The 25,186-nt window shown below is 43.0% G+C and overlaps 2 protein-coding genes and 1 pseudogene across 2 annotated transcripts; 1 reads left to right on the forward strand and 2 right to left on the reverse strand.

The window, feature by feature from the left end:
• Positions 1-879: 879 nt before the first annotated feature.
• Positions 880-2,604, reverse strand: Cort (cortistatin). The gene is given in 3 exon segments (XM_076861331.1): positions 880-1,143; positions 2,318-2,495; positions 2,497-2,604. Coding segments are annotated over 3 exon segments (498 nt in total). The 5' UTR covers positions 2,598-2,604; the 3' UTR covers positions 880-924.
• On the reverse strand, positions 1,064-19,095 carry Cenps (centromere protein S). The gene is made up of 6 exons (XM_076861333.2): positions 18,964-19,095; positions 13,199-13,322; positions 12,301-12,334; positions 7,847-7,913; positions 5,437-5,606; positions 1,064-1,143 (listed from the first exon to the last, which is right to left on the reverse strand). Exons 1-5 carry the CDS (start codon positions 19,012-19,014, stop codon positions 5,466-5,468), a joined length of 417 nt encoding a protein of 138 aa, XP_076717448.1. The 5' UTR covers positions 19,015-19,095; the 3' UTR covers positions 1,064-1,143; positions 5,437-5,465.
• LOC143403462 (dnaJ homolog subfamily B member 6 pseudogene) lies at positions 15,221-16,152 on the forward strand (annotated as a pseudogene).
• Positions 19,096-25,186: the final 6,091 nt, after the last annotated feature.

Here is a 25,186-nt window from a genome sequence, read left to right on the forward strand (position 1 = left end):
CCAGGCATGGTGTCACATACCTGTGATCCCAGAGGCTCCTGAGGCTGCGGCAGGGGCATCCAGAGTTCAAAGACAGCCTCAGCAACTTGGTGAGTCCCTGTCTCTAAATCAAATCTATAAGAAAAGGCTGGGATGTGGCTCAGTGGTTAAGAGCCCCTGCATTAGATCTCAAAAAAAAAAAAAAAAGTATTCACCCAGGGGGTGGGAAATGGGGGCAAGTGCTGGAGAGTGAAATTAGCCAAATTATATTGTTGTTACATTGTAGACCTTCAAATATATAACAATCCCATCATTATGTACAATTATAATGCAACCATAAAAAATGTGAAAAACATTTTTAAAAATGTTCACTTGAGCCAGACTGCAAGGAAAGTCAGGAGGCCATTTTTCTTTATTTCTGCCCCTTCCTGTATATGCTTTTAAAAAGAAGCAGATGACAACAAAGAAAAATCTACCATCTGGCACACCTATAATCCCAGCAACTAGGGAGGCTGAGAAAGGAGGATCATAAGATTGAGGCTAGTCACAGCAACTTAATGAGTTCCATTATCAAAATAAAGTTTTAAAAAAGGCTGGGGATGTAGCTCAGTTGGTAGAATGCCAAAGTTGAATCCCCAGCAACACTTACCCATACAGTATTCAACTGGGTTCCCAATTACTGCTTTAAATACTTTCAGTATTGGGTATCATTGAAATTTTCTCTTTCTAAATTTTGAGACAAGGTCATGCCAAGACGCACAGGCTTACCTCCAACTTGCTATTTTTCTGTCTAAGCTTCCCAAGAAGCTGAAAAATACTTTTTTGAATAAAGCGGGAAGAAAAAACTACCTCACAAAGAAAGAACCCTGCTGCTTAATACACTTTATTTGGGTCCATCATTACACTGGTAGCCAAAGTGCCAGTAAGTAAGTAGTCCTGGGTGGTTCATTTGCAGGAGGAGAAGGTCTTCCAGAAGAAGTTCTTGCAGGGCGTTTTATCTTGGCGACGGGGCTGCTGAAGGGGTGGGCCTTCCTGCCGTTTGGAAACCTCACTGGCATGCCCTCCAGTAAGGGCTCCAGGACTGGCCTGAGAAGTCCACTCATGCCACCAAGCAAGGAAAGTCAGGAGACCATTTTTCTTTATTTCTGCCACTTCTTGCATATGCTTTCAAAGAGAAGCAGATGACAAAAGAAAAATCAACCATCAGGTTCAGTGGCATTAAAGGGTATGTGAATTCTCACTTTAAAAAAAAGAAAGAAAAGATGCTCCTTAACAAAAAATCACATTTGTATTCAAAGGGTGAGAAAGTCATCTCCTAGCAGGCACAGAGCCCTGGGTTCTAGCACTACAAAGAAATAAAATAAAGGATGAGAAAGTTAAGAGAATACCTTTAAAAAATTGCTCTAATTAGAGGAAAGTCAATAATTGTCAGACAAGGAAAAAACCTGCTAGTTCTGCCCCATAATCTTTGCTGAGGTGCTTAATTAGAGGGGTGGGGAAATCTGTCACCACAACCTCCCTAACACCTCCCAGACAAATGACTGGCAACTAGGAAGCCTGAGGTGAATCAGGCTAATTTAGTTTGTCCCACCTTGGGGCATCCTTCTCTGATACAGATCAGATTGAGATGCTAAATTGTGGTCTCTTATTTATTTATTATTTTGAGGGGCAGTACTAGGGATTGAAACAGTGCCTTTCACTTAGGAGGCAAGTGCTCTACCGCTAAGCTTCACCCACAGCCTGACCTTTCAAATTCCATTGAAAGCTTCTAAGAGTAATCTGATGATAAATGACCTGTCTGAAACTCATCTGGTAATTGTGGAGAAAAATCCATTTTTAATGGTCAACTTTATGAACTCTTCTTGGAACTATTTCAAAAAGGGAAAAAGAGAAATAAATTACCCATGAAGTTACAAATTCTCATGGTGGAAAATGTAATGATGTCAATTACTCTGAGAATATGGCTACATAAGTAAATGAAGGCTCTAGAAGTAGGCTCTAGAATACGGGCAGGAGCCACTCCACGAGTGCAAAGAGATGGCCTGGAGCACTCGCAGCATATCAGACTAGCAGAGGCAGAGCCAGCACAGGAGAGAGGCTCCCCCTGACATGCCGAGGTCTCTGACAAACTTTCTGGGCTGGAACAAGTGAAGTCATGAGAATCAATAGTCTGAATGGGATAGGGCAGCTGAGGACACTGGAGTTCAGCATTCTACCCTGCCCTGCGCACACACACCGGGCCATGCAGATGCTGGGAACCCACAGGGTAGCCAAAGTGCCAGGCAAAGAGATGCACTGGCAGCAGGCTAGCATGTGGCCAAGCAGAGACTGTACTCACCGTGCTGTCCTGGTGGCTGGGGCCACTCTCGAGGGGAAGAGCAGTGGCTGTGGCCCCCCAGAGCAGCAGTAGCAGCATTGCACAGGCCCACGGCCACTTCCCTCCAGCTCTGCTGCCGCCCATCCTTCTTGGCAGCCCTGAAGTCAATGTTTTGTGGATGTGGGTCTCTTCTTTGGAGACTGGGGTATTTTAAGCTCCAGTACCAGCTGTTTTGGCGTCTATACATGTCAATTGAAAACATGTGGCCCTCTTTCCTCACACTCACGCATAAGTGACGCATGAGCTTGAGCAATCAGTGCCCACAAAAGCATTTTGGGGATGAATTTAGCCCCTTAATTAAAGCCTCAGGTTTTTTCCTGTGTTTAGGGTGAATTTGCTCTTATTCTGGAATCATGTGTGCTTGTTTCTGAGGAAGTTCTACTTCCTCACAATTATGCCTACAATAAGCAGGAAGCCATGAGAACAAAACCAAGTGATTTAACATAATATACAATTAGCCTTGAATAAGGAGTTTAAAATGTAAAATTTTGCCCATATAAAAGTATGACTGAGGGACTGGGGGTATAACTCAGTGGTAGAACACGTGCTTAGCATGCATAAGGCCTTGGGTTCCTTCCCCAGCATCCACAAGAAGTAAAGTAAGACCGAGTCTGCTATAAGCAATAGAAATCAGAAGCAAGCTAGGTGCAGTGGTACATGCCTGTAAATCCCAGTGGCACAGGAGGCTGAGACAGGAGGATGGCGAGTTCAAAGCCAGCCTCAGCCAAAATGAGGCACTAAGCAACACAGTGAGTCCCTGTCTCTAAATAAAACACAAAATAGGGCTGGGGATGTGGCTCAGTGGTCAAGTGCCCCTGAATTCAATCCCCAGCATCCCTGCCCCGCCCCCGCCAAAAAAAAAAATAAATAAATCAGAAGCAATGAGGGCTCAGAGTGACACAGTGACAGCACCACTGGCTTCACCCGATTGTGGGCGAGGACCACGCCCCAGCATTGCCCTCCACCTAGCAGGCCAGACCCACTGGACCCATGCCAGGCCTTCTCAAACTATCAAGTGAGACCTAAGTGCAGAGGGTGAGGCAGGTGCAGGGAAAAGCCAGGAGCCCTCAGCGATCCAGCAGATGCCCAGGTGATGCAACCGGAGCAGCCAGGCCACTGAGAGATCAGAGATCAGCACTTTTTTTTTTTTTTTTTTTTTTTGGTACCAGGGATTGAACCCAGGGTGCTTAACTATGGAGCCACATTCCCAGTCCTTTTTATTTTTTATTCTGACACAGTATGCCACTAAATTGCCTAGGGCCGCTCTAAGTTGCTGAACTTAGAGGATGATCAACATCACCTTGGACCTTCCAGAATAAACTAAACCCTAACTGGAATGTGCAGGGAATAGGCAGCTTCAGAGAACATGGGGAGTCAAGTCAACTACTTCCTACCAAGTCTGGCCTGCCCCTATGTGGCATCCCTGAAAAATGTGTTGTAAGACCATTTGTCTAAAGTAAAAATAGATCATGAATAAATGTGCCACATAAACCAAAAGACCACATGAATGTCAAGTCAGTTTTCTAATCTGGCTTGAAAATATGTCAAAATACTCCTGCCACATAGTAGGTGTCCTCTGCATGCCTCTAATCAGACCAGACATGACTGCACACATAGGTTCACCATTTTCAGTCACATGCAGAATGAGACTCTGCAGCTACAGAAATTTACAAATACACTGTTATAAGAGTCCTACCTATTTCCTTTTATTATCACACACAACCTTGTTATAAGGTATTTTTAACCCTATTTCACTGATAAAAACACAAAGTTTCAGAAAGTAACACAGCTATTAGGGTTGCTGAACCAAGATGCAGACCTAGTTCTATCAATCTTTGGGAAGTACATAGTGCCCACACCCTACACTTTTTTTGAGGAGATATTTAAAGACAGTTTATCCGCGAATACAACTTTTTCATGCAGATCTTTGGCTGAATGTATGTGAACAATGGAAGGCCTTATGATTCACTTTTCTGTCATTGATGTGACATCCAGATGTTACAATTAACATATGGGCTCAAATGATTGGTTCTTTGCAGAACCTGAAACCATTAAGTGTGAGGTCAGTGCTTGACTCTGACCATGGCCAGCATTTCCCTTGGGTCAGACTGTGGGGGTATCTTCTGCTGCTATTGGAGGCATGGATGGTATAAATTCTACCTAAAGTGCATGCCCTTTCACTCTTTCCCACAAGAGAGTCAACAGCCCTAAATGCAAATTCCATCTCTATTGATAAACAACCTGGTGATCCTGGGCAGCTGGTTAACTGTGCCAAGACTCAGCTTTTCAATAAAAAGGGACAGTCATAAAGTTGTGAAGATCCCAAGAGACATTGAGTTGAGACGTTGTGTTGAGAACATTCTGTATGTGCAATCTCTATTGCCCCATAAGGGAAAGGCTGGTCCTGGACCTCTAAGAACCCAAAAACATGAAAAGACAGTAGAACTGGTGCCCTTGGCAACATCATCTCTCAAAAACTAAAACGGAGGACATAATCCTGAAATGTTTTGCAGTGGTAGCTCCAGATCTTCCACTTAAGCAAAATTTCTACACAGTAGAACCACAGTTGAATTACAAAATAGCCAGAGAAAAGTCATGTGGACTGTGTTTCTGGAGAAAATTACCTTTAAAAAGCAAAAAGAAGCATTCCAAAACATCATCTTTTTACTTGTGATCACAATGGCATGGATTTAAAAATACTGATAATCAGACAGCTACATAAGTACAGCTTTATTCATCTTTCAAAGATTGCCTTTTGGCTAAGAAAATTACGTAAAAGAATGAAAAATAACTATAATTTCTGTTTGAAAAAGTCTATTATACTTACTTGCTCACACAATTTTATTAGCCATAGTGTGTGTAAGTCCCAGGATATATCATTCATACACATGCCTTCTTGTTGTGCTTGAGGAATACACAGGAGTATTTGCTGGACTTTCTGGGTGTCCTTTAAACTAGCTTCTGCAGTTAATGGCTTGGAGAATTCAGCACACAAAGCTGCCTAGCCTCTTTTTCTTTTAAATCTCTACTTATCACTTCAAAATTCTCTTTGAGGCAACAGACACTCCTAGAGGCTCTACCTGCAGAGGGCTGCCTCCATGGTGAGAGCTCAGTCCTCACTGTCCACTGCTTCAGCTTCCACTGTCTCCCTTGAGCTTTTGTTAACATCCTCTGACTTGTTTTTTTTCTTTGCCTTCCGTTCCAGGTTAAACTGAGCAATCTCATCATTTTTCTCTGTGATGTATTTTAGCTACAAAAAAAAAAAAAAAAAAAAGTACTTAACCTGGTTGTAAATCATTAAACCTAAAAATAACAGCCACACCGTCCCCAACCACTCACATCTAGAGAATTTGGGTAGAAAAGCCTGGGTTACACCTCTTAGAGTTAAAGGCAGCTTCAAAACTTTTTTCTAGAAAAAGGAATCAACTATAAAAATCAACTGAGTGCTATCCACGTATCTTCCAAACAGTATCTTTCAAAGTAAGAGTTCCTTGAATAATCAAAAGAATTTAAAATGGGAAGTTTGCATGTGGAAGGCCCCAGTTGAAAAAAAAAAAATGAAGTTTGTAGAAATTACTACATAAAGTAAAAGTGGAGGGCCGGGGTGGAGCTCAGTGACAAAGTGTTTGCTTAGCATTCATAAAGCAAAAGGGGTTTCCATTCTCAACACTACAAAAAACAAAGCTCGAGTACAATCAACATCCCTTAAATTTATCCAACTAAAGTTTATTGGGCAACTGCTATGTTGCAAGTACTAGGGATACAAGATAAATAAGAAAAGTTCCTCCTGCTCTTGGAGGACTTGGTCTAATGCACAAATTTAGCTATATTCCTCTGTAATAAGGTGTATCGGGTGAAAAAAAAATTAGAAGAGTTCAAAATAAAAGCAATATTATGAAGTAAACAAACATACAAGGAGATGACTTCCCAATTAATATTCCTAGATGAGGTGAATGATCATCCCTTTGCAACAGAAATTGATAACTAAAGGAGACAAAATAAATTATAACTGTGCAGAAGTTACAAAGAGAAGAATGTCTGCCCAATGCCACATCCTTAATCTTGACTTAAACTTTGGAGAAAGGATATTAAGAGAGGAGAGTAGAAAAGATAAGGTGAAGAAAACAGCACTGGATTGAGGGCCAGAAGGTTAAGCTTCAGCTTTCAACCACAAAACTTCCTATTTAACTTTGGGGAGTTACTGAACTTCAGTTGCCAAGCCTATAAAGTGGGACTAATAAGATATATTATTAAAAACCCACCCAGGCGGAGTGTGGTGGTGTGTGCCTATAGTTTTAGCTATTTAGAAGGCTGAGGCAGGAGTTAAGTAAAATACTACACAGATTAATTCATGAACAACTATTTATTGAGCACCTTTTTTGTGGCAGGCACTATTCTAGAAGTAGTGTTAATGGAGCTGAGAACAAAAGCAAAAAAAACCCTGTCCTTGTGGAGACCACATTATTGAGGGGCCATCAGTGTATTAATTGCTAGCATTGGACTTAGGACACCTCCTGGTGTCCTGGGTCTGCTATCAGTCACAGCCACTAGCCTGGGATGATCATAGCATTTCTGTGTCTTTACCTGAAAAATGAAAGTTTAGTCAAAATAATTTCTAGACTTGAAAAGACAGAAAATGTCACCAGAGGGGCTGAGTATGTGGCTCAAGCGGTAGCGCGCTCGCCTGGCATGCGTGCGGCCCGGGTTCGATCCTCAGCACCACATACAAAACAAAGATGTTGTATCCGCCGATAACTAAAAAATAAAATTAAAATTCTCTCTCTCTCTCTCTCTCTCTCTCTCTCTCTCCTCTCTCACTCTCTCTTTAAAAAAAAAAAAAAAGAAAATGTCACCAGATGCGGTGGTACACGCCTGTGATCTCAGCTACTTGGGAGGCTGAAGCAGGAAAACTGCAAATTCAAGGCCAGCTTGGGTAACTCAACAAGGTCATAAACAACTTAGTGAGACCCTGTCTTGAAATAAAAAATAAAGATAGCTCAGTAGTAAACCACTCATGGCCTGATTTCCCAATACTCCTCCCCACACTGTGCTACCCCACCAAAAGAAAACTGAAAGAAAAAGAAGAGAGAGAAAATGCTTTTTCCTGCACATTGAGCCCCATAGATACTCTTCCACACCTTGCCTGTGAAGAGAACTATGGATACTATAAAGAACCCTCCCCACAGATTAGCCTGTGACCAGTCTCAGACATCATGCTGTAAATGAAACATGGAACCAAAGTTTTGAGAGATTACAAAAAGGGCAAATTATAAAATTCAGAGAGTGCTGATTAGAAAATTTCAAATTGGCTTCATAAGATTCATCATCATGAAAGAAAGATCATAAATTTCAGGCAGGTCTGCATAGTTCAACCATCTCTAGTTTTTAATGCAAGGTGCCCTAGGGATTAACTTCATGGCTTCAAGTGATTAATTGGGAATAATGTATTCTGATGGGAAAGGGGAATGAGCAAAGAAATTCATCTCTCACCAGTGAATTACTCCTCCTGGCTAAGAGCTTCACGTCCTCAGTGTTAATTGTGCTTCTTTTTGCATGTCTATGGAAAGGGCAGAAACAAGTCACCAAAATGTTTGCTATTTAAGGTTCTGATGAACTTTAATCTTAACTTCAATCCTAACTCACGGTCAGACTTCAAACTAGCCAGTACCCCTAAGTAATCATCTTGTTAGATAGTGGTCATTGAGCAACAGTAACATTTAAAATGAGTAAGGTTACTAGCAAGACACCAATTAGACCCAAGAAGACCCAGAGAAGGCAGAAACCCAACTGTTCACCTTGCCCAAGGGCCACAGGGGCCAGAGATGCAGAAGGAGATGGAGGAGTTAAAAATCCTTCCAAAGTGTCTTACATGATCATAGTGAATACCACAGGAAGAGCAAGAAAAATGTCAGTGTACAACTTTAGAGAAAATAAGCCTCAAAATACAAAGAGAGCTTCTGCTTAAATACACATTAAATAGAAGAGCAAGAGAATTTCCAGGAAGAGTGGCTTTACTTATAGCAAGATCCCAAAGCTCTTTTTCCTGTCATTTATGCCCTTTCCATAGACATGCAAGGGATAAATGACAGGAAAAAGCATATGCAGATGCCTCCCAGCACCGGTCTCTGTCAAGTGTTTCTGCCTGGCCTCCACAGCAGCCTCAGCAGAACAAAGAAGATCCTTTAAGTTGAAGTCTGTTTCTTGCTCACAGCTTGGACCCAAAGTCTCATTCCAGTCGTCTTATCCTTGCTATGAAAGATAATTTCAGATAATGAGCTCTATTCAATAATTTATTACTCTGATTAATCCTTTCTTGCCATTATTAACTTCTGCCCAAAATAAATAAGAACTTTGTAATCAGGAATAAGTAAGAATCAATGTATCCTTAATAACTAGCAAAGTGGTCAGCACATATTAGTCCTCATTGAATAACTGCTGAGTTAAAGATAAAATCACACAGAAATTATCTCCCGCTAAATGTACAGTATCACATGTCATTTCATCATGAATGACAATATCTGCTTGTCATGAGATAATACCCGTTTTAAGAGGGAACTTCTAGCTGAATGCAGTGGCAAACACATACAATACTAAGTACCTAGGAGGCCAAGGCAAGAGGCCAGCCTAGACAACACAACCAGACCTTGACTCCAAACAAAATTTTAAAAGGGCTTGGGATGTAACTCAGTGGTAGAATGTCCTGGTTTCAATCCCCAGTACATAGAGGCAGGGAGATAAGTGCTAATCAGCAACCTGCAAGGAGCAGGACAAACAGAAGGAGATATAAAGGCAGCCACAAAGTATGAGGCCTGACTACAGACAGCCTCACTGGAGTACCAAGTACACAGTAGGGCCCAGTTTTAGTCACACCATTGGACCGCTCTTATCCGTGTTTACTTAAAGTGCAATGAAAGAAATAAGCGATGGGGCTGGGGTGGTGGCTTAATGGTAGAGTGGGGTGGTGGCTCAGTGGTAGAGTGCTCACCTAGCTTGCATGAGGCACTGGGTTCGATCCTCAGCACCAAAAGAAAAACAAACTAATATATCCACCTAAAAAAACTAAAGATACATAAATAAATAAATATTTTTTAAAAAAAGAAATAAGTGAAAGGAATATGTACACCATTCTTCAGAGTGACCTTATCTATTCACAAGGAAGTTCTGGGGAAACAACAAACTCAATCCTAACTCTTGGTGTTGTGTCTGGTATTTGCACCAGATTTTAAAGTTAATTCTCTCCTACATGGAGGAACAGGTAAATCCCACACCAACCATAAAACATCAGACTCTCCTAAGACAAACCTCTGACTCCCAAAAATTACTCCAGGGAAAATAACAGCAATTTTCTTTCCTTTCTTTTCTTTCCCTTTTGCAGTATTGGGGGTGAAACCCAGGGCCTCAAGCATGCTAGGAAAGTGCTCTACCACTGACCTAAACCCCCAGCCCAGCAATCTTTCATATAATACTCTAAGCAACACAGGTTCATGTTCTAAAAACTATTTCAAAAAGATTCCCAGAATTTATTAACTATAGAATATCTACCTTAAAAGTTTTGAATGTGAACATATTAACAATATGAGAAGGGCTGGGGATGTGGCTCAAGTGGTAGCGCGCTCGCCTGGCATGCGTGCGGCCCGGGTTCGATCCTCAGCACCACATACAAACAAAGATGTTGTGTCTGCCGAGAACTAAAAAATAAATATTAAAATTCTCTCTCTCCCTCTCTCCCTCTGTCTTAAAAAAACAAAAACAAAAACAAAAAAAAAAAAAAAAAAACAATATGAGAAGACTAAAAATTCCAAACTAAATAAAGGAAAGTTACAATGTAAACCGCGAAACGGTTTTGCCAAACTTGCAGGTAAATTAATTATTTAGAATGTAAATGCATTTTTTTCATCAAAATGTTATAAATGCTGATTAGGTTCCCAGACCAGTCTACAAAGACTGTTTAAAATACAGCTGGCCTGAAATACATAGTTAGATTTCTCAAACAGGGGCCATTATAACCCTGGGATTATAGACTGTGATGGAGAATACACAAAGCTCCAAGAAAAACAAGTTACATTTTCAGAACATCAGTCTTATTCAGCAATAAGCTTTAAAGGAATATTTTTTTTTACATGAAAGCAAGCTGGAATATCACAAAAAGGTAAAATTCAGATAAAGAATGAGTCTTCAAAGGAAATCTGCACTTGTGGACTGTCCCAGGTAGAAGGGATGCATACCCATCCCAGGCCAGCTTGCTGGGTTCTGCACGGCTCTGGCTCTAAGAAAAAGTCTGGGGGAGCTTGGGAACACACAGGTGACAATGAAGTGAGGAGAGCCTCTAACAGTAGGATTCAGAGAAGAGCTGCTGAGAGCCTTTTCAGAAGCCCTCTCATTAAACATTTTTTGTTTTTGGTCCTGGGGATTGAACCCAGGGGCCTTTTACATGCAAGTCAGACACTCAGTCAACTGAGCTATAGCCCAACCCACTGAAAAGATTTTTATGTAAGCTGTGAGCTCCTGCCTTCTAGAGCTCCGGTCTTAAGTCTCACACATACCACTTCCCCATAGGATGCAGCAGCAGATTAACCTTTCATGAAATTATGAAAAACACAAAATATCTGAAAACTTAATATGTTGCTATGCTAAATATTTCTAATTTCTTCCACCACCACCTTTTTTATTTTATTTTTTTAAAGAGAGAGAGAATTTTTTTAATATTTAGTTTTTAGTTTTCAGTGGACACAACATCTTTATTTTATTTTTATGTGGTGCTGAGGATCAAACCCAGTGCCCCACACATGCCAGGCGAGAGCGCTACCGCTTGAGCCACATCCCCAGCCCACCTTTTTAATTTTTGATGGCGATGGAACCCAGGGCCTCCCACATGCTGAGCACACACTCTTTCACTGAGCTATACCCTCAGCTCCTAAATGCATTTTTCTTTCTAGAATTTTTACAAAAGTATTTCAAAATTTTCCTTGTCTTTTTCCACATCCAACACAAAAATGGGAAACAAAGGTGATAAATGTACTTAATGTGGAAGGCCACACAGGAGCAGCCCAAGTGAACAACGAACAAGCCATTTAAACTATGGGTATCCCATAATATCCCTCTTGGCCAAATTGACAATACTAAGTGGTTTTTAGGGACTAATATATACAGGAGTAGGAAAAATTTAGAACCTGCCCTCTGAGAACCTAGTGCTTTAATTCATTCAAAATATTCATTCCAGAAACAAAGAGCTAATAGGAGCAAGGTGAACAGGGTGGGCATGGGAGGCACTGGCACCAACTCAGAAGTGATAGCAAGAAAGCTTCAGCCTTCCATGCCTTAGTCATTCCAGCTGTTGCACAAAAGCAATTTCTTGCAATTGTTTTCAATTACCTAAGGTACTAATTGAAGAGATAAACATAAATCACTTGTAAAAGCTCAAGCTTTACCAGCTGAAAGCAAATTGCCCCTTTCCACAGAGCATGTCTTACTCATTTGGTGGCAAATGAAAGCCTCTGTTGTCCATCACTATCCATACACCTGCGAGCAATCACTGCAGTGGAACCCAATGGGCCCCCTCAGAGGGCAGACAGCCCACACTCAGACACACAGCAATCAAACCATCCTCAAAGCGTGGTTCTTAAAATAGACACCAGCACATTCAGAGTCCTGGAGATATCACTCAGGCCTTTTCAACCTGGAAATGAGTAACTTAGGTTTTTTACCAGAAAATACTTGGAGAACTTCCAAAGATGCCAAGTCTGAATCGGCATGATTAAAGCAGATGCTGTATTCCTGCAGATTCATGATTAGAGACGAAGCATCTACAAAGTTCTAAAATACAACAAGCCAAAGCTCTCCTGACACACACACACACACACACACACACACACACACACACACCGGATGGAGAGCATCAGCAGAACATAAGCAAGCAGCACTTCATCAGCAAGCTCTCGACCCACCTGGCAAACATTTCCAGGTCTTTGGCAAAATTTTCTGAAAGAGAAAAAAAGGGATACACTTTAACCACCCTGAGCACAGTCTCATTTCAGGAGAAGGGGGATGTGGATGCTGCACGGTACTGCCAGTGATTAACACAGGGAACCCTTTTAAAGGGGAGGGGAGGCATTTCAGGCAGCCCCATCATTTGGTAACAGCCCTTAGCTTGCTTGCTTTATTTATTTATTTATTTATTTATTTATTTAAGTTGTAGTTGGACCTGATACCTTTATTTCATTCACTTATTTTTATATGGTGCTGAGGATCGAACCCAGGGCCCCGAGCCTGCTAGGCAAGCAGCTCTACTACTGAGCCACAATCCCAGCCCCACAGCTCTTAGCTTTTTTAATCATGATGACCTCCTTGTCCTTCTCACACCCTCCACCCTTTATTATAAGCCTTCCATTAATTATGACTCCACCTTTAGTTTCTAGAAGCTATAGGAACTATTCTTTAATATTAAATTCTGCAACAGGTTAGGGCTTGTGAGGGCACTAATTTCCTCTAAAGTTAAGCAAGTACCAATACCACAAATTCAGCTGTCAAAACACGTGATATAAAAATGTTATAAAGCATTGAAATAAAAAATTTAATGTCTAATGTTCTAGCCATCAAGGCAGTTTAAAAGACAATAAAAAAGGTGTTAATACCTTAGTGTTGGTGCAATAGGAAAAAAACTCTAACAGTTCTTCCCATAAAATGTCCAAATCTCACAGCCAGTAAGTTTTTCATGAAGAGTATGACGATGATGACATCCTCCGCGTGTGGGTAAGAGACACCACAGTCCCACCCGCACACTGCTCCCAGGCAGACCAACCTACGGGATAGATAGACACAGAGAGGAAGACCCTGGCTTCATACCGCACTGTCGAAAAGTTAACTCTGAAATTGCTGCAATGGTTTGTTTGCTGAACTGCATCTCTTTGTCCGAGGTGACTTCCTCACAAAGACAACCCACTGTGTAGTGAACAGCAGCTTTTAGCCTCTGGAAGAAAAAAAAAAAAAGTCAAAATACTTTGCAGGGGAGGGGGGATGAGTTTACAAATAAGAGCTTTCCACACCTTTAAGAATTAAGACCAGGGGGCTGGGGATGTGGCTCAAGCGGTAGCGCGCTAGCCTGGTGTGCGTGCGGCCTGGGTTTGATCCTCAGCACCACATACAAACAAAGATGTTGTGTCCGCTGAAAACTAAAAAATAAATATTAAAAACTTCTCTCTCTCTCTCCCACTCTCTTAAAAAAAAAAAAAAAAAAAAGAATTAAGACCAGCTGGGCCGGGACTGGGGTTGTGGCTCAGTGATAGAGGGTTCGCCCAGCACATGCAAAGCCCTGGGTTTGATCCTCAGCACCACATATAAATAAATAAAATAAAGGCATTGTTGGGCTGGGGATGTGGCTCAAGCGGTAGCGCAATCGCCTGGCATATGTGCAGCCCGGGTTTGATCCTCAGCACCACATACAAAGATGTGTCCGCCGAAAACTAAAAAATAAATTAAAAAAAAAATTTCTCTCTCTCTCTCTCTCTCTCCCTCCTCTCTCTCAAAATAAAATAAAATAAAGGTATTGTGTCCAACTACAACTAAAAGATAAATATTAAAAAAAAAAAAAGACCATCTGGGTGCAGTGGTATATGCCTACAATCCCAGCTACTTGCGAGGGTGAGGTAAGATAATCAAAAAGTTCAAGGCCAGCCTCAGCAACTTAGCAAGACTCTGCTCAAAATAAAAAATAAAGGTCTGGGACATAGCTCAGTGGTAGAGCACCCTGGGTTCAATCCCAAGTACCAAAAAAGTAAAAATAATAATAAACAATAAATAAGCTGGGTGTACTGGCACACATCTGTAATCCCAGCAGCTCGGGAGGCTGAGACAGGTGGATGATGAGTTCAAAATCAGCCTCAGCAACTTAGCAAGGCCCTAAACAATTCTGTGAGATCCTGTCTCTAAATAAAACTAAAAAATGGGCTGCAGATGTGACTCAGTGGTTAAGTACTACTGGGTTCAATCCCTGGTACCAAAAATAAATAAATAAATAAGACCAAGAAGATATGCTCAGCCTAATTTCTTCAGCACTTTCCATAATGGCTGAGTGACTCTTCACGTGTCCTAATCAATTAATGAGATCTTCTGGAGTATGACTTGTAGAAACATTACTTTCAGCTATTGTAATGACTTAGGTCATGTAAAAATAAGGAATTACGACGGCAGATCAGTAGGAGATGTCGGACTGGTACTTGCCAAGTATCAGCAAACCTTCCCTCAGTTATTCCACAACTATCAGCCAGTTACTTGCAGTGTGCTACTTATTGAGAAACACAATGACAAACCAAGTCAGAGACTGTGCCCTTTAGGCAGTTAACTGAGTAAAGACAGAAGGAAATCATGCCTCTGCTTCAAGTCCCTGGCAGGGCTAGGCCTATATGAAACAGGATAAAAGTAGAGAACACAGGGAAAGACAGGTAAGGGCACATCTGACCCCATTTTGATTAGCAGGTTTGTACCACTTCAACAGCCTTCACTGTTCCTTTGCAAATTACCTCCACACACTTTTTTTTTTTTTTTTTTTGCAATTCTAGGGAACAAACCCAGAGCCTCATGCATGCGCAAGAGCTCCACCACTGAGCTCCACCCGCCAGCCCTCAGCAACCCTTGAAGACACCGAAGAAAACTATTCCTTCCTCATGCAGAGGAATAAAGTACCAAGAAAAACCTCAAAGCAGAGCAAAACAAGCTTAGCAATGGCCTGGGATGAAGTCAACAAACTTTTGTTAAGCCTATCTGTGAGTCATCTATCTCTGCTGAAGACACAGATGAAGTGGACTTGGGGACGGCTGAACCCAAGAGAGCACTATCCACCAGCAATTATTCACTGTACATGCAAATGAAATGAAACTGCAAAAGCACAAGTCCAGTTTGTTGTCAGATAAAGGACAAAAAGAAAATGGCAAAGGAGACACTGCTGCTGCTGCCACCAGCACAGCCCTGCCAGACCTGTCCTGCCCACCACACCGTCCTGGGACTTGTTCCAATAATCTGTTAAAACATGGTGAATTATATGAAGTTCTAGGCGTGCAGAGGCATGCCTCACCTGAAGATATCAAAAAGGCATATCAGAAACAGGCACTAAAGTGGCATCCAGATATAAATCCTCAGAATAAAGCAGAAGCACAGAGAAAACTCAAACAAGTAGCCAAGGCACATGAGGTGGTATCAGATGCTAAAAAGCAGGACATCTATGACAAGCATGGCAAAGAAGGATTAACTGCTGAAGGAGGAGGTGGAAGTCATTTTGACAGTCTGGAACCCAGATGATATCTGCAGGGAATTTTTTGGTGGAAGGGACCCATTTTTCATTTGACTTCTTTGAAGACCCATTTGAAGACTTTTTTGGGAATCGAAAGGGTCCCCAAGGAAGCAGAAACCAAGGTGCAGGCTTGTTTTTCTCGCTTTCAGTGGATTTCCACCATTTCGAGGTGGATTTTCTTCATTGGGTCACTAGGTCACAGTGGCCTCATTACATTTTCTTCTACATGATTTGGTGGCAGTAGGATGGGCAACTTCAAATCTATAGCAACTTCTACTGAAATAGTTCTAGTGGCAGAAAATAATTTCAGTTTGTTTTTAAGTATTTAGTAACATAATGTAAATCATTACAAAGAGAATTATTGAGAAGGTAAAGAAAGAGTAGAAGTTAAGACGGCCAGTAAAAGTCCTTAGTGATAAATGGCAAGGAGCAGCTACTATGCTTGGATAACAAGTAATTCAACACATGCATTGAACAGAAATGTTAAACTATAACAAGCACCATTTGAGGGTTAACAGGAACATTTTTTAAAAAATTTAAACAAACTTGACTTTCAGTATAATTGTGCCTAAAGTATTTATAAACAGCTCATTGGAGTTCCTACTTGTCATAGACTTTGAGTTTATTTTTGGGATCACACAATAGGACCATGTTTTTTTGTCTTTAAAATTGTTGTAATTTCCATATGCACTTTGCTTTTGTATAAAATATAACACAATGTGAGCTTGACTTTGAGTACTGCTAGGCCAAGACTGCGTTCTAACACCAGCACAGGTCTGCTCTCCATGTGTCTGACACGTGAGCCAAGTAGTGCCGCCCGCAGTGAGCTAACACTGCCAGGGTACACCTCCCATAGAAATGATTCCACTTAAAAAAGCAACTATGGGCTGGGGATGTGGCTCAAGCGGTAGCACGCTCGCCTGGCATGCGTGAGGCCCGGGTTCGATCCTCAGCACCATATACAGACAAAGATGTTGTGTCTGCCAAATACTAAAAAGTAAATATTAAAAAATTCTCTCTCTCTCTCTCCCTCTTTCTCACTCTCTCTCACTCTTTCTAAAAAAAATAAAAAATAAAAAAAAATAAAAATAAAAAAGCAACTATAGGGACACAGTCACGTCAATGTTTAGAGCAGCACAATTCACAATAGCTAAATTGTGGAGCCAACCTAGATGCCCTTCAATAGATGAATGGATTAAAAAAATATGGCATATATACACAATGGATTATTACTCAGCAATAAAAGAAAATAAAATCATGGCACCTGCAGGTAAATGGATAGAGTTGGAGAAGACAATGCTAAGTGAAGTTAGCCAATCCCAAAAAACCAAATGCCGAATGTTTTCTCTAATATAAGGAGGCTGATTCATAGTGGGGTAGGGAGGGGGAGCGTGGGAGGAAGAGATGAACTCTAGGTAGGGCAGAGGGGTGGGAGGGAAAGGGAGGGGGCAGGGGGTTAGAAATGATGGTGGAATGTAATGGTCTTCATTATCCAAAGTACATGAATGAAGTCATAAATTGGTGTGAATATACTTTGTACATAATCAGATATGAAAAATGTGCACTATATGTGTAATATGAATTGTAATGCATTCTGCTGTCATATATAGATTTAAAAAATTAACAAAAAAATATAATTTGTTTTTTACAGTATTTAGTAGTGAAAGATATTAATGCATTAATGGTAATACATTTCTGTTTTAATATAAATTTAAGGATGTTTTCCAGTTGTGCATGAATGCAGACAACTTTTAAGTTTTAGCAACTGTTTAAATATGTAATGTTAAGCCTTGGTTTAAAAAGTTGGTAAACTGGGTGGTTGTCATTTGCTTAAAAAAAAAAAAAAAAAAAAATGGGTTCAGTAAGGAAAAAACATGGTGCATGTCTATGATCCCAGAGACAGGAGACTGAAACAGGAGGATCCCAAGATGGAGGTCAGCCTTAGAAAGACCCAACCTCATAAAATAAGAAGGGCTGGGGACGAAGCTCAGTGCTATGGTGTTCAATCTTCAGTACCCCCCCGCCCCACACACACACAAAAGATATTTGGAACAAATGGGGATATGGGAATATGTACTGGATGCTTGATAACAGAATTTTATCAATATTGAACTTCCTAAATGTGATAATTTATTGAGATAATGTAAGAGAACACCTTGTTCCTATGAGATGTGTATTCAATTATTAATATTTAAAGGACCCTTGCTGGAGTTATAGTTCAGTGGCAGAGCGCTTGCCTAGCATGTGTGAGGCACTGGGTAGAACCTCGGCATCACATAAAATTAAATGTATAAAAAAACACATAATATTAAAAAAAATTAAAGGTGGGGCTGGGGCTCTCTGTAACTATTCTCAAATAATTCAGAACAAAACAATTATGGGGTCTTTTCCCCTAACCCATAGTTCTGGACATTGAACCCAGGGCCTTAGGCATGCTAGGCAATTGCTCTTCGGTCCTCTAAGCAAGGTCAGGCCTGGTTAGTGCTTGGGATGGGAGACCACCGGGGAATACCGGTTGTTGTCAGCTTAAAAAAAAAAAAAAAAAAGACGCAGCGCAAGGTCACAAATAGAGCAAAATGCTAACAAGCAATGAATGGAGAAGAGTCACCTGGGTGTTCCTGGCACGACTTTTTCAACCTTTCTGATGGTTACGCAAAAAAGAGGGAGGGCAGAGGGCGGAGGAAACTGGACACTGCAAAGGAACACAGGGAGGAAACGTCCAGCGCGTTTCTTCGGTCAGTCCTCTCTGGGGCTGCCTGCCACTCAGGGTCCCTTCTCGGGACAGTGATGTTCTCATGACTCTGCACCCTGCAATCCCTGTGCCGCTGAAAGGAACGCCAGCACGCTCGATATCACCCCAGAGGGGTCACTCCTACTCGGATTTCGCCATAGAGCACACTGCGCTTGGGCCAAGGTCAACAGAAACGCGAGCCGGGGAGCCGAGACCAGAGCCCAGGTCCACCTGACGCGGTGGCCTGGTCTGAGTCCCGCCTGCCGCTCTGCCCGGATTCCCATTAGCGCCGGCGCCCAGCCTCCGACCGCGAACGACAAGGCGAGGCCGCGGCTCTGAACCGAAGCCAGCCCCGCGTGCGCCTCGCTCCCGGGAATCCGCCGTCGAGCGCCGCCGCGCGGGTCCCAGCCGCATTACCTCGGAAACCGCCTCCCAGAACCGCCCGCGCCGGCAGGTCCGGCGCATGCGCAGATACGAGCAGCAACCGACCACGGGGGCGCGAACCCCCAGAAGTGAAACGAGGCCTCGAGGTCTTTTCCTCTTTCATGACCTCGACGCCGTGCTTGCCCAGCCCGGCCCCGGTTTATGCTGTACCTGCTGGTAAGAGAATCGCTGTTGCTCCTCGGCCTCCGCCTCCTCCTCCATCACGCGGACCAGCTCAGGAAGACGCTCGAAGGCAGAAAGAGGCAGTGGCCCAGACGGTCCGGTCAGATTTTTCCCGCCGCAGCGACGGGCGACGGGCCGCGCCGGGGGTCAAAGAGCGAAACTTTTCTCTGTCCTGCGCACGCCCCCTGGCGGCGACTCCGGGAAGGGGTCTTGGCGGCCTTCTCCATCCCCCTTCTTCGGGAAGGTGGCCCAGCGATGGCGGGGACGTGACTGTTTTTCGCAAAAACGTGTGTGTATTGGTACAGAGTTCGTTATAATAAATCGTACGAGCAAAAGGGAGGGATGGGCCCACAATTAACAAATTACGAACCGCAGTACTCTGTGAACTTCGTACCCGTGTAACTTTGTGTCCCTTGCAAAATGCACCATGAGTGTTTACAGTTCAGTCAGCATCAATAGTGTCACAAAATCACTGCCCAATCACTACCGATTCAGCGAGTGAGCGGCTTACCCCACGCCATCCACAAAGAAGCAATTCTGTCGCCAGTGTTGATGCCTCCAAAGCCTGTAGCGGTGGCTCACACTCTGGAGGCTGAAGCAGGAGGGTGGCAAGTTCAAGGCCAGCCTCAGCAATTTAGGGAGACCCAGTCTCAGATTCCTCAAAGGGCTGGAGATGTAGCTCTGGGAGAGACTGTGCCCAACATGGGGAAGGCCCAGGGTTCCATCCCCAGCTCAGCAAAAAGAAAACAAAACAAAAAAAAGGCAAGTGATAGAGTGAAACCCAGGATTGAATCTTTACTCCTTTCAACCTTTCTTCAGTTATATTCTTCCTTCCCAACTTCCGTTTTCCAGGGCTTCACTCATACCTTAGTGATGTGAGCAAAGAAGTTTGCTAAGTCAAACAATACTCAAATAGGAGAACTTTAATTTTTTGTTCTCTTCACAATGTAAGACAACAAACATGTTGTCACATTTAATCTGCACTATGAGCATTTCCTCCACCACATTCCATGTTGATAAGAAAAAATAGGCAGGAAGGAGACGTAAAAGAAGGACAAGGAAGTAAGATTTCAATTCAGAAATTCCACCTACTTTTCCAGGCCTGTCTCTTTCTTTTTTTTTTTTTTTTTTTTTTTTTTTTAATTCTTAAGTTTTAGGTGGACACAATATCTTTTTTTAAAAATATTTATTTATTCATTTACTTTAGTTTTTGGCGGACACAGCATCTTTGTTTGTATGTGGTGCTGAGGATCGAGCCCGGGCCTCACGCATGCCAGGCGAGCGCGCTACTGCTTGAGCCACATCCCCAGCCCAACACAATATCTTTATTTTACATTTATGTGATGCTGAGGATCAAACCCAGTGCCTCGTGCATGCTAGGCATGCACTCTACCTCTGAGCCACAACCCCAGCCCTGAGGCCTATCACTTTCTAAGCCAGTCTGTCTTCCAAGCTGTTTATTTCCATATTCCTGGAAAATATGTATACCTACCTAGGCACTATTAATTAAGCCCCCAATAAACAGAGATACAATATTTTGAGAAACCTATAATTTAGGAGACTTTCCAGTACTATCTACTGGATCAGGTAATGAAGACCACATCTGCCTGGGAGTCCAAGATTGACCAGCCCAACAGAAACCACCCTGAGGCTACCAGACCGCTATCATTCCTACATACCTCCCCATACCCCTCAGACCTGCCTCTTACTAAGTTTTCTTTAAATGAAGAGCTGGGAACCCCAAGACCACATCTTTCACCCTCCAGATGGCCACATTTTTGCTTGAATGTGTTTCTACCTTCTTAAATAGATCTCTATTTGCTCTGACTAGCATGTGCTAAAATTCTTTTCCATCATGCCAGGTCTTGAGTGGAGTTCCCCCTTCTCTCTGGGAGACACCTCTTCTCCCATGTCAATGCAGGAGTGAAACCCAGAGCCTCATGCATTCTAGACAGGTGCTCTACTACTGAGCCACATCCCCAGCCCTTTTAATTTTTATTTTGAGACAGGGTCTTGCTAAGGCTGGCCTCCATCTTAACCTCCTTCTGCCTTGGCCTCCTGAGTAGCTGGGATTGCAGATGTGAGCCACGGCACACAGCCAGCATGTACTACTTTTTTTTTTTTGTACCCAGGATTGAATGTAGGGTTGCTTAACAACTGAGCCACATCCCCAGCCCTTCTAATTTTTAATTTTGAGACAGGATCTTGCTAAGTTGCTGTGGCTGGCCTTGAACTTGGAATCCTCATGCCTCAGACTCTCGAATGGCTGGGATTCCACGTGTGCACCACCACGCCCAGCACCACGTATTACTCTTTTTTTTTTAATATTTATTTTTTAGTTTTAGGTGGACACAATATCTTTATTTTTTATTTTTATGTGGTGTTGAGGATCCAACCCAGCGCCCCGTGCATGCCAGGTGAGGGCACTACCGCTTAAGCCACATCCGCAGCCCACCATGTATTACTCTTACAATTAAAGATACGCACCTAAGCTGCTACTTATCTTCCTTTTCCAGGAAAGTCCCCCCAGACCCCCCAAGTGTATGGAGGGATAAGACCCAGAACTTCTGCGGTGGAATAAACCTTCTGAGCAACTTCTGATGCATCTGACTGGTGGGTGGCATCCCGAGAGTTCGGGTGGCTCTGGCCTCTTGCCACTGCTCCCTGGGGGTCCTAGCCTCCTGGGATGGTCTTCCATCCGATGCAGGGCAGGCCTCGGCAGGGGCTTCTGTCCTTTTGTGGCCACCCTCCTCCCTAACTCCCTCCAGGCCCTGTCCTGCAGCAGCAAAGAAGGCAGAACCGTGGTGAGCAGTCCCACTCCAGAGCCCTTCCGCAGCCTGGTGACCCTGAGCAGGTCACAGAGCTCCCCCAGCCTGGGGTGCCTTGCTCGGACAACGTGGGAAGTTCTGCCTTCGCAGAGCTGTCCTGAGGTCTGGATGAGGCGATTGCCTCCCGTGGGGGACAGGATTCATGACCATCATTCTGATGACATGTGTGGAGGGCTACTCAGGGACAAGAGGGTCTGGGGCAAGGTGCAGGGCTGAGTGCTGTCCTGCAGAAAGTGGCTGAACTTGGTGGAACCTGTTGGTCTTGGTGCAGCCGTAGCCATTTGGTCGGCCACTAGATGTCACCACTGCTCCACACCAGGAACAAGGTCACGGCCACCAGCTTATAATATCATAATTCACATCCAGTGGGCACTTTGCACCTGTGTGGTTCAAGGCGCTCCTTTTCTGTCTCATCTGTCCTCAAAAATAGATACATAGCCCTGCTTTACAGGAGGAGACAGCCCCAGGGTGAGAGAACTTTGCCTGGGATTCAACTGCTCGGACTTGGTGGAGCCAGATTTGACCCTGAACGGCCAGGCCTCTGTGTCCTCTGTCTTACCTTCTGCTCTCCTCTCACTGCTCACACTGTAAATAAGATAAGGACATTTGCAGATTGCTTGAATTATTCTAAGCTGCATTAAATAGAATACCATGTATTTTTTTTGGCGGGGGGGGCCTACCAAGGATTGAACTCAGGGCCACTCAACCACTGAGCCACATCCCTATTTTGTATTTTGTTTAGAGACAGGGTCTCACTGAGTTGCTTAGGGCCTCGCGGTTGCTGAGGCTGCCTTTGAACTCGCGATCATCTTGTCTCAGTCTCCTGAGCTGCTGGGATTATAGGTGTGTGCCACCAAGAGGTTTACCATGAATATTTAGAGCAATAGAATTCATCATTTATTTTCCCTAAAATTGCACTGTGAAATGTCAATTTGGAAGTTCATCTCCAAGCCAGGTGTGGTGGTACCTTCTTGTGATACTGTTGACTCTAATTTCAGCAACTCAGGAGGCTAAGGCAGGAGGATCACCAGTTCGAGACCACCCTCAGCAACTAAGCAAGACCTTGTCTCAATAAAAAGGGTCAGAGATGTGGCTCAGTGTTAAAGCACCTCTGAGTTCAATCCTCAGTACCAGTTAAAAAAATCAATATCCTTCAACGGGTAGGACTTTCTGCTTCTCAAGTGAATGAAGATATGAATTGTATACATGAGAGGAAAGATAATCTGATGACGAAGCGCCTGGACTCTGGTATCAGGTGACTGGGGTTTACGTTCTAGTGTCCTTCAGTAGTGACATGATCCTGACAAGTTACTTAACCTTAGGTGCTTCATCTGTAAATTTAAAATAATAACAGCATCTACTTCAGAGAGGTAAGTATGAAATGATTTAATGTATAAAGACCTTAGAACAGTGCCCAACACATTCTCTGTTAGCTAACTTTTTTTTTTTTTTTTGTACTGGAGATTGAACCCAGGGGGCTTTACCTCTGAGCTACACTTCTAGTTTTGTTTATTTATTTTCAGACATGGTCCCACTAAGTTGCCAAGGTTAGCCTTGAACTCCTGACACATATACCTTCATACTGCAGGAGACTCTCAGGAAAACCCCCAACTTGGGCAACTTCCTTGCTCTGCCATATGACAAATTTTCCTTTCCAGAGAAGGCACACATGGAAGATGGCATTTTCTGAAGATGACAGGACAGTGTCCCCTGACGGGTGTGCTCTTCTGAACCCTGCCATGTCCCCATTAGACATTAGACATTCCTCCCCTTGAATCTGAGGGTTGTAGTTGCTTCAGCTGAGTCAGTGTGACTTCTTAGCACAGGCACCTTTGGCCAGGTGCGAAGCACAGTGCAAGTGGTGTACTTCTGCTGAAGCCTCACCTGCAGAGCCTTGAGCCACCATGTCATGTCTGCCCAGCCCAAGACCACCGGGGAGGCCACCTGGGAGTCTTCCAACAGGTAGCCCTCGTGAGGTCCCCATATCCCTCCAGTCACCACAGCTGTCTCTTTGCTGAGTCCTCAGACATTATGGAGCAAATACAAGCCTTTCCCTGTCCTCTTTCCAGATTTCCAACCCACAAAATTAAGAGAATAATAAAAAAAATGGTTATTTTTCATCACTGAGTTTGGGGTGGTGTGTTACACACCAGTCAGGGGTAACTGGAACAGCATGTGACATATAATCTAAACACAGTTTGCTGTAGGTCTCTTCCAAAAAGCTGGGTCCCACATCTGCCTCCAAGAATGGGTAGGACTTGCAGGTCCCCGGCCTGGAGACTGCTTAGAAATCCCCTCTGACCCATGTCTTTATTACTGACCCCTTTGTGCCACATACAGCAGGAGGAAGTTGAGGTTGAAGTCCTGATAAGCATCCAGCATCTTTCTTTTTTTTAAGTAAACACCTCAGTTTTTTTCTTCCACATTTTTATTGGTGCATTATAGTGTTCACAGTGATGGGATTTGTTGTTACATATTCCTACATGCACATAATAGAACAATGTGACTTGGCCAATATCACTCCCCAGTACCTCTTCCCTCCCTCCCTGCCTCCTGCCCCTTGGTTCCTGTCCTGTACTGATCGCCCTTTGATCTTTAGAAAATCCATCCCCACCTTTTTCTTTTTTCCTCTCTAATTTCTACATATGAAATAAAACATATGACCCTTAACCTTCTGAGGTTGGCTTATTTTACTTAACATAATCGTCTTTAGTTACATCCATTTTCCTGCAAAGACATAGTTTCATTTTTCTTTACGGCTGAATAAAACTCCATTGTGTATATACACCACATTTTCTTTATCCATTCATCTGTTGATGGACACCTAGGCAGTTCTGTAGTTAAGCTATTATAAACTGTGCTGCTATGAACATGGGTATGCATGTATCACTGCATTGTGATGACTTGAATTCTTCAGGATAGACACTGAGGAGTGGTATAACTGGGTCGGATGGTGGTTCTATGCTTAGTCTTTTGAGGGGCCTCCAAACTGGTTTCCATAGTGGTGGACTGATTTGCAGTCCCACCAATAAATAGTGTAAAAGTGCTCCTTTTCCTCCACATCCTCTCTAGCACATATTATTATTGGTATTGGGAATTGAACCCAGAGGAGCTTAACCACCAAGAACACCTCAGCCCTTTTTATTTTGAGACAGGGTTTCACTAAGTTGCTTAGGGCCTCACTAAGTTGCTGAGGCTGGCTTTGAACTCATGATCCTCCTGCCTTAGCCTCCCAAACCACTGGGATTACAAGCATGCTCTATTATTTATATTCTTTTTTTTTTTCACTTTTTTATTTTAATTTTTTAGTTGTTGATAAACCTTTTTTTATTTATTTATATGTGGTGCTGAGAATCGAACCCAGTACCTCACACATGCTAGGC

Source organism: Callospermophilus lateralis, chromosome 7, assembly GCF_048772815.1.
Source record: "Callospermophilus lateralis isolate mCalLat2 chromosome 7, mCalLat2.hap1, whole genome shotgun sequence".
Taxonomy (NCBI): Eukaryota; Metazoa; Chordata; class Mammalia; order Rodentia; family Sciuridae; genus Callospermophilus; species Callospermophilus lateralis.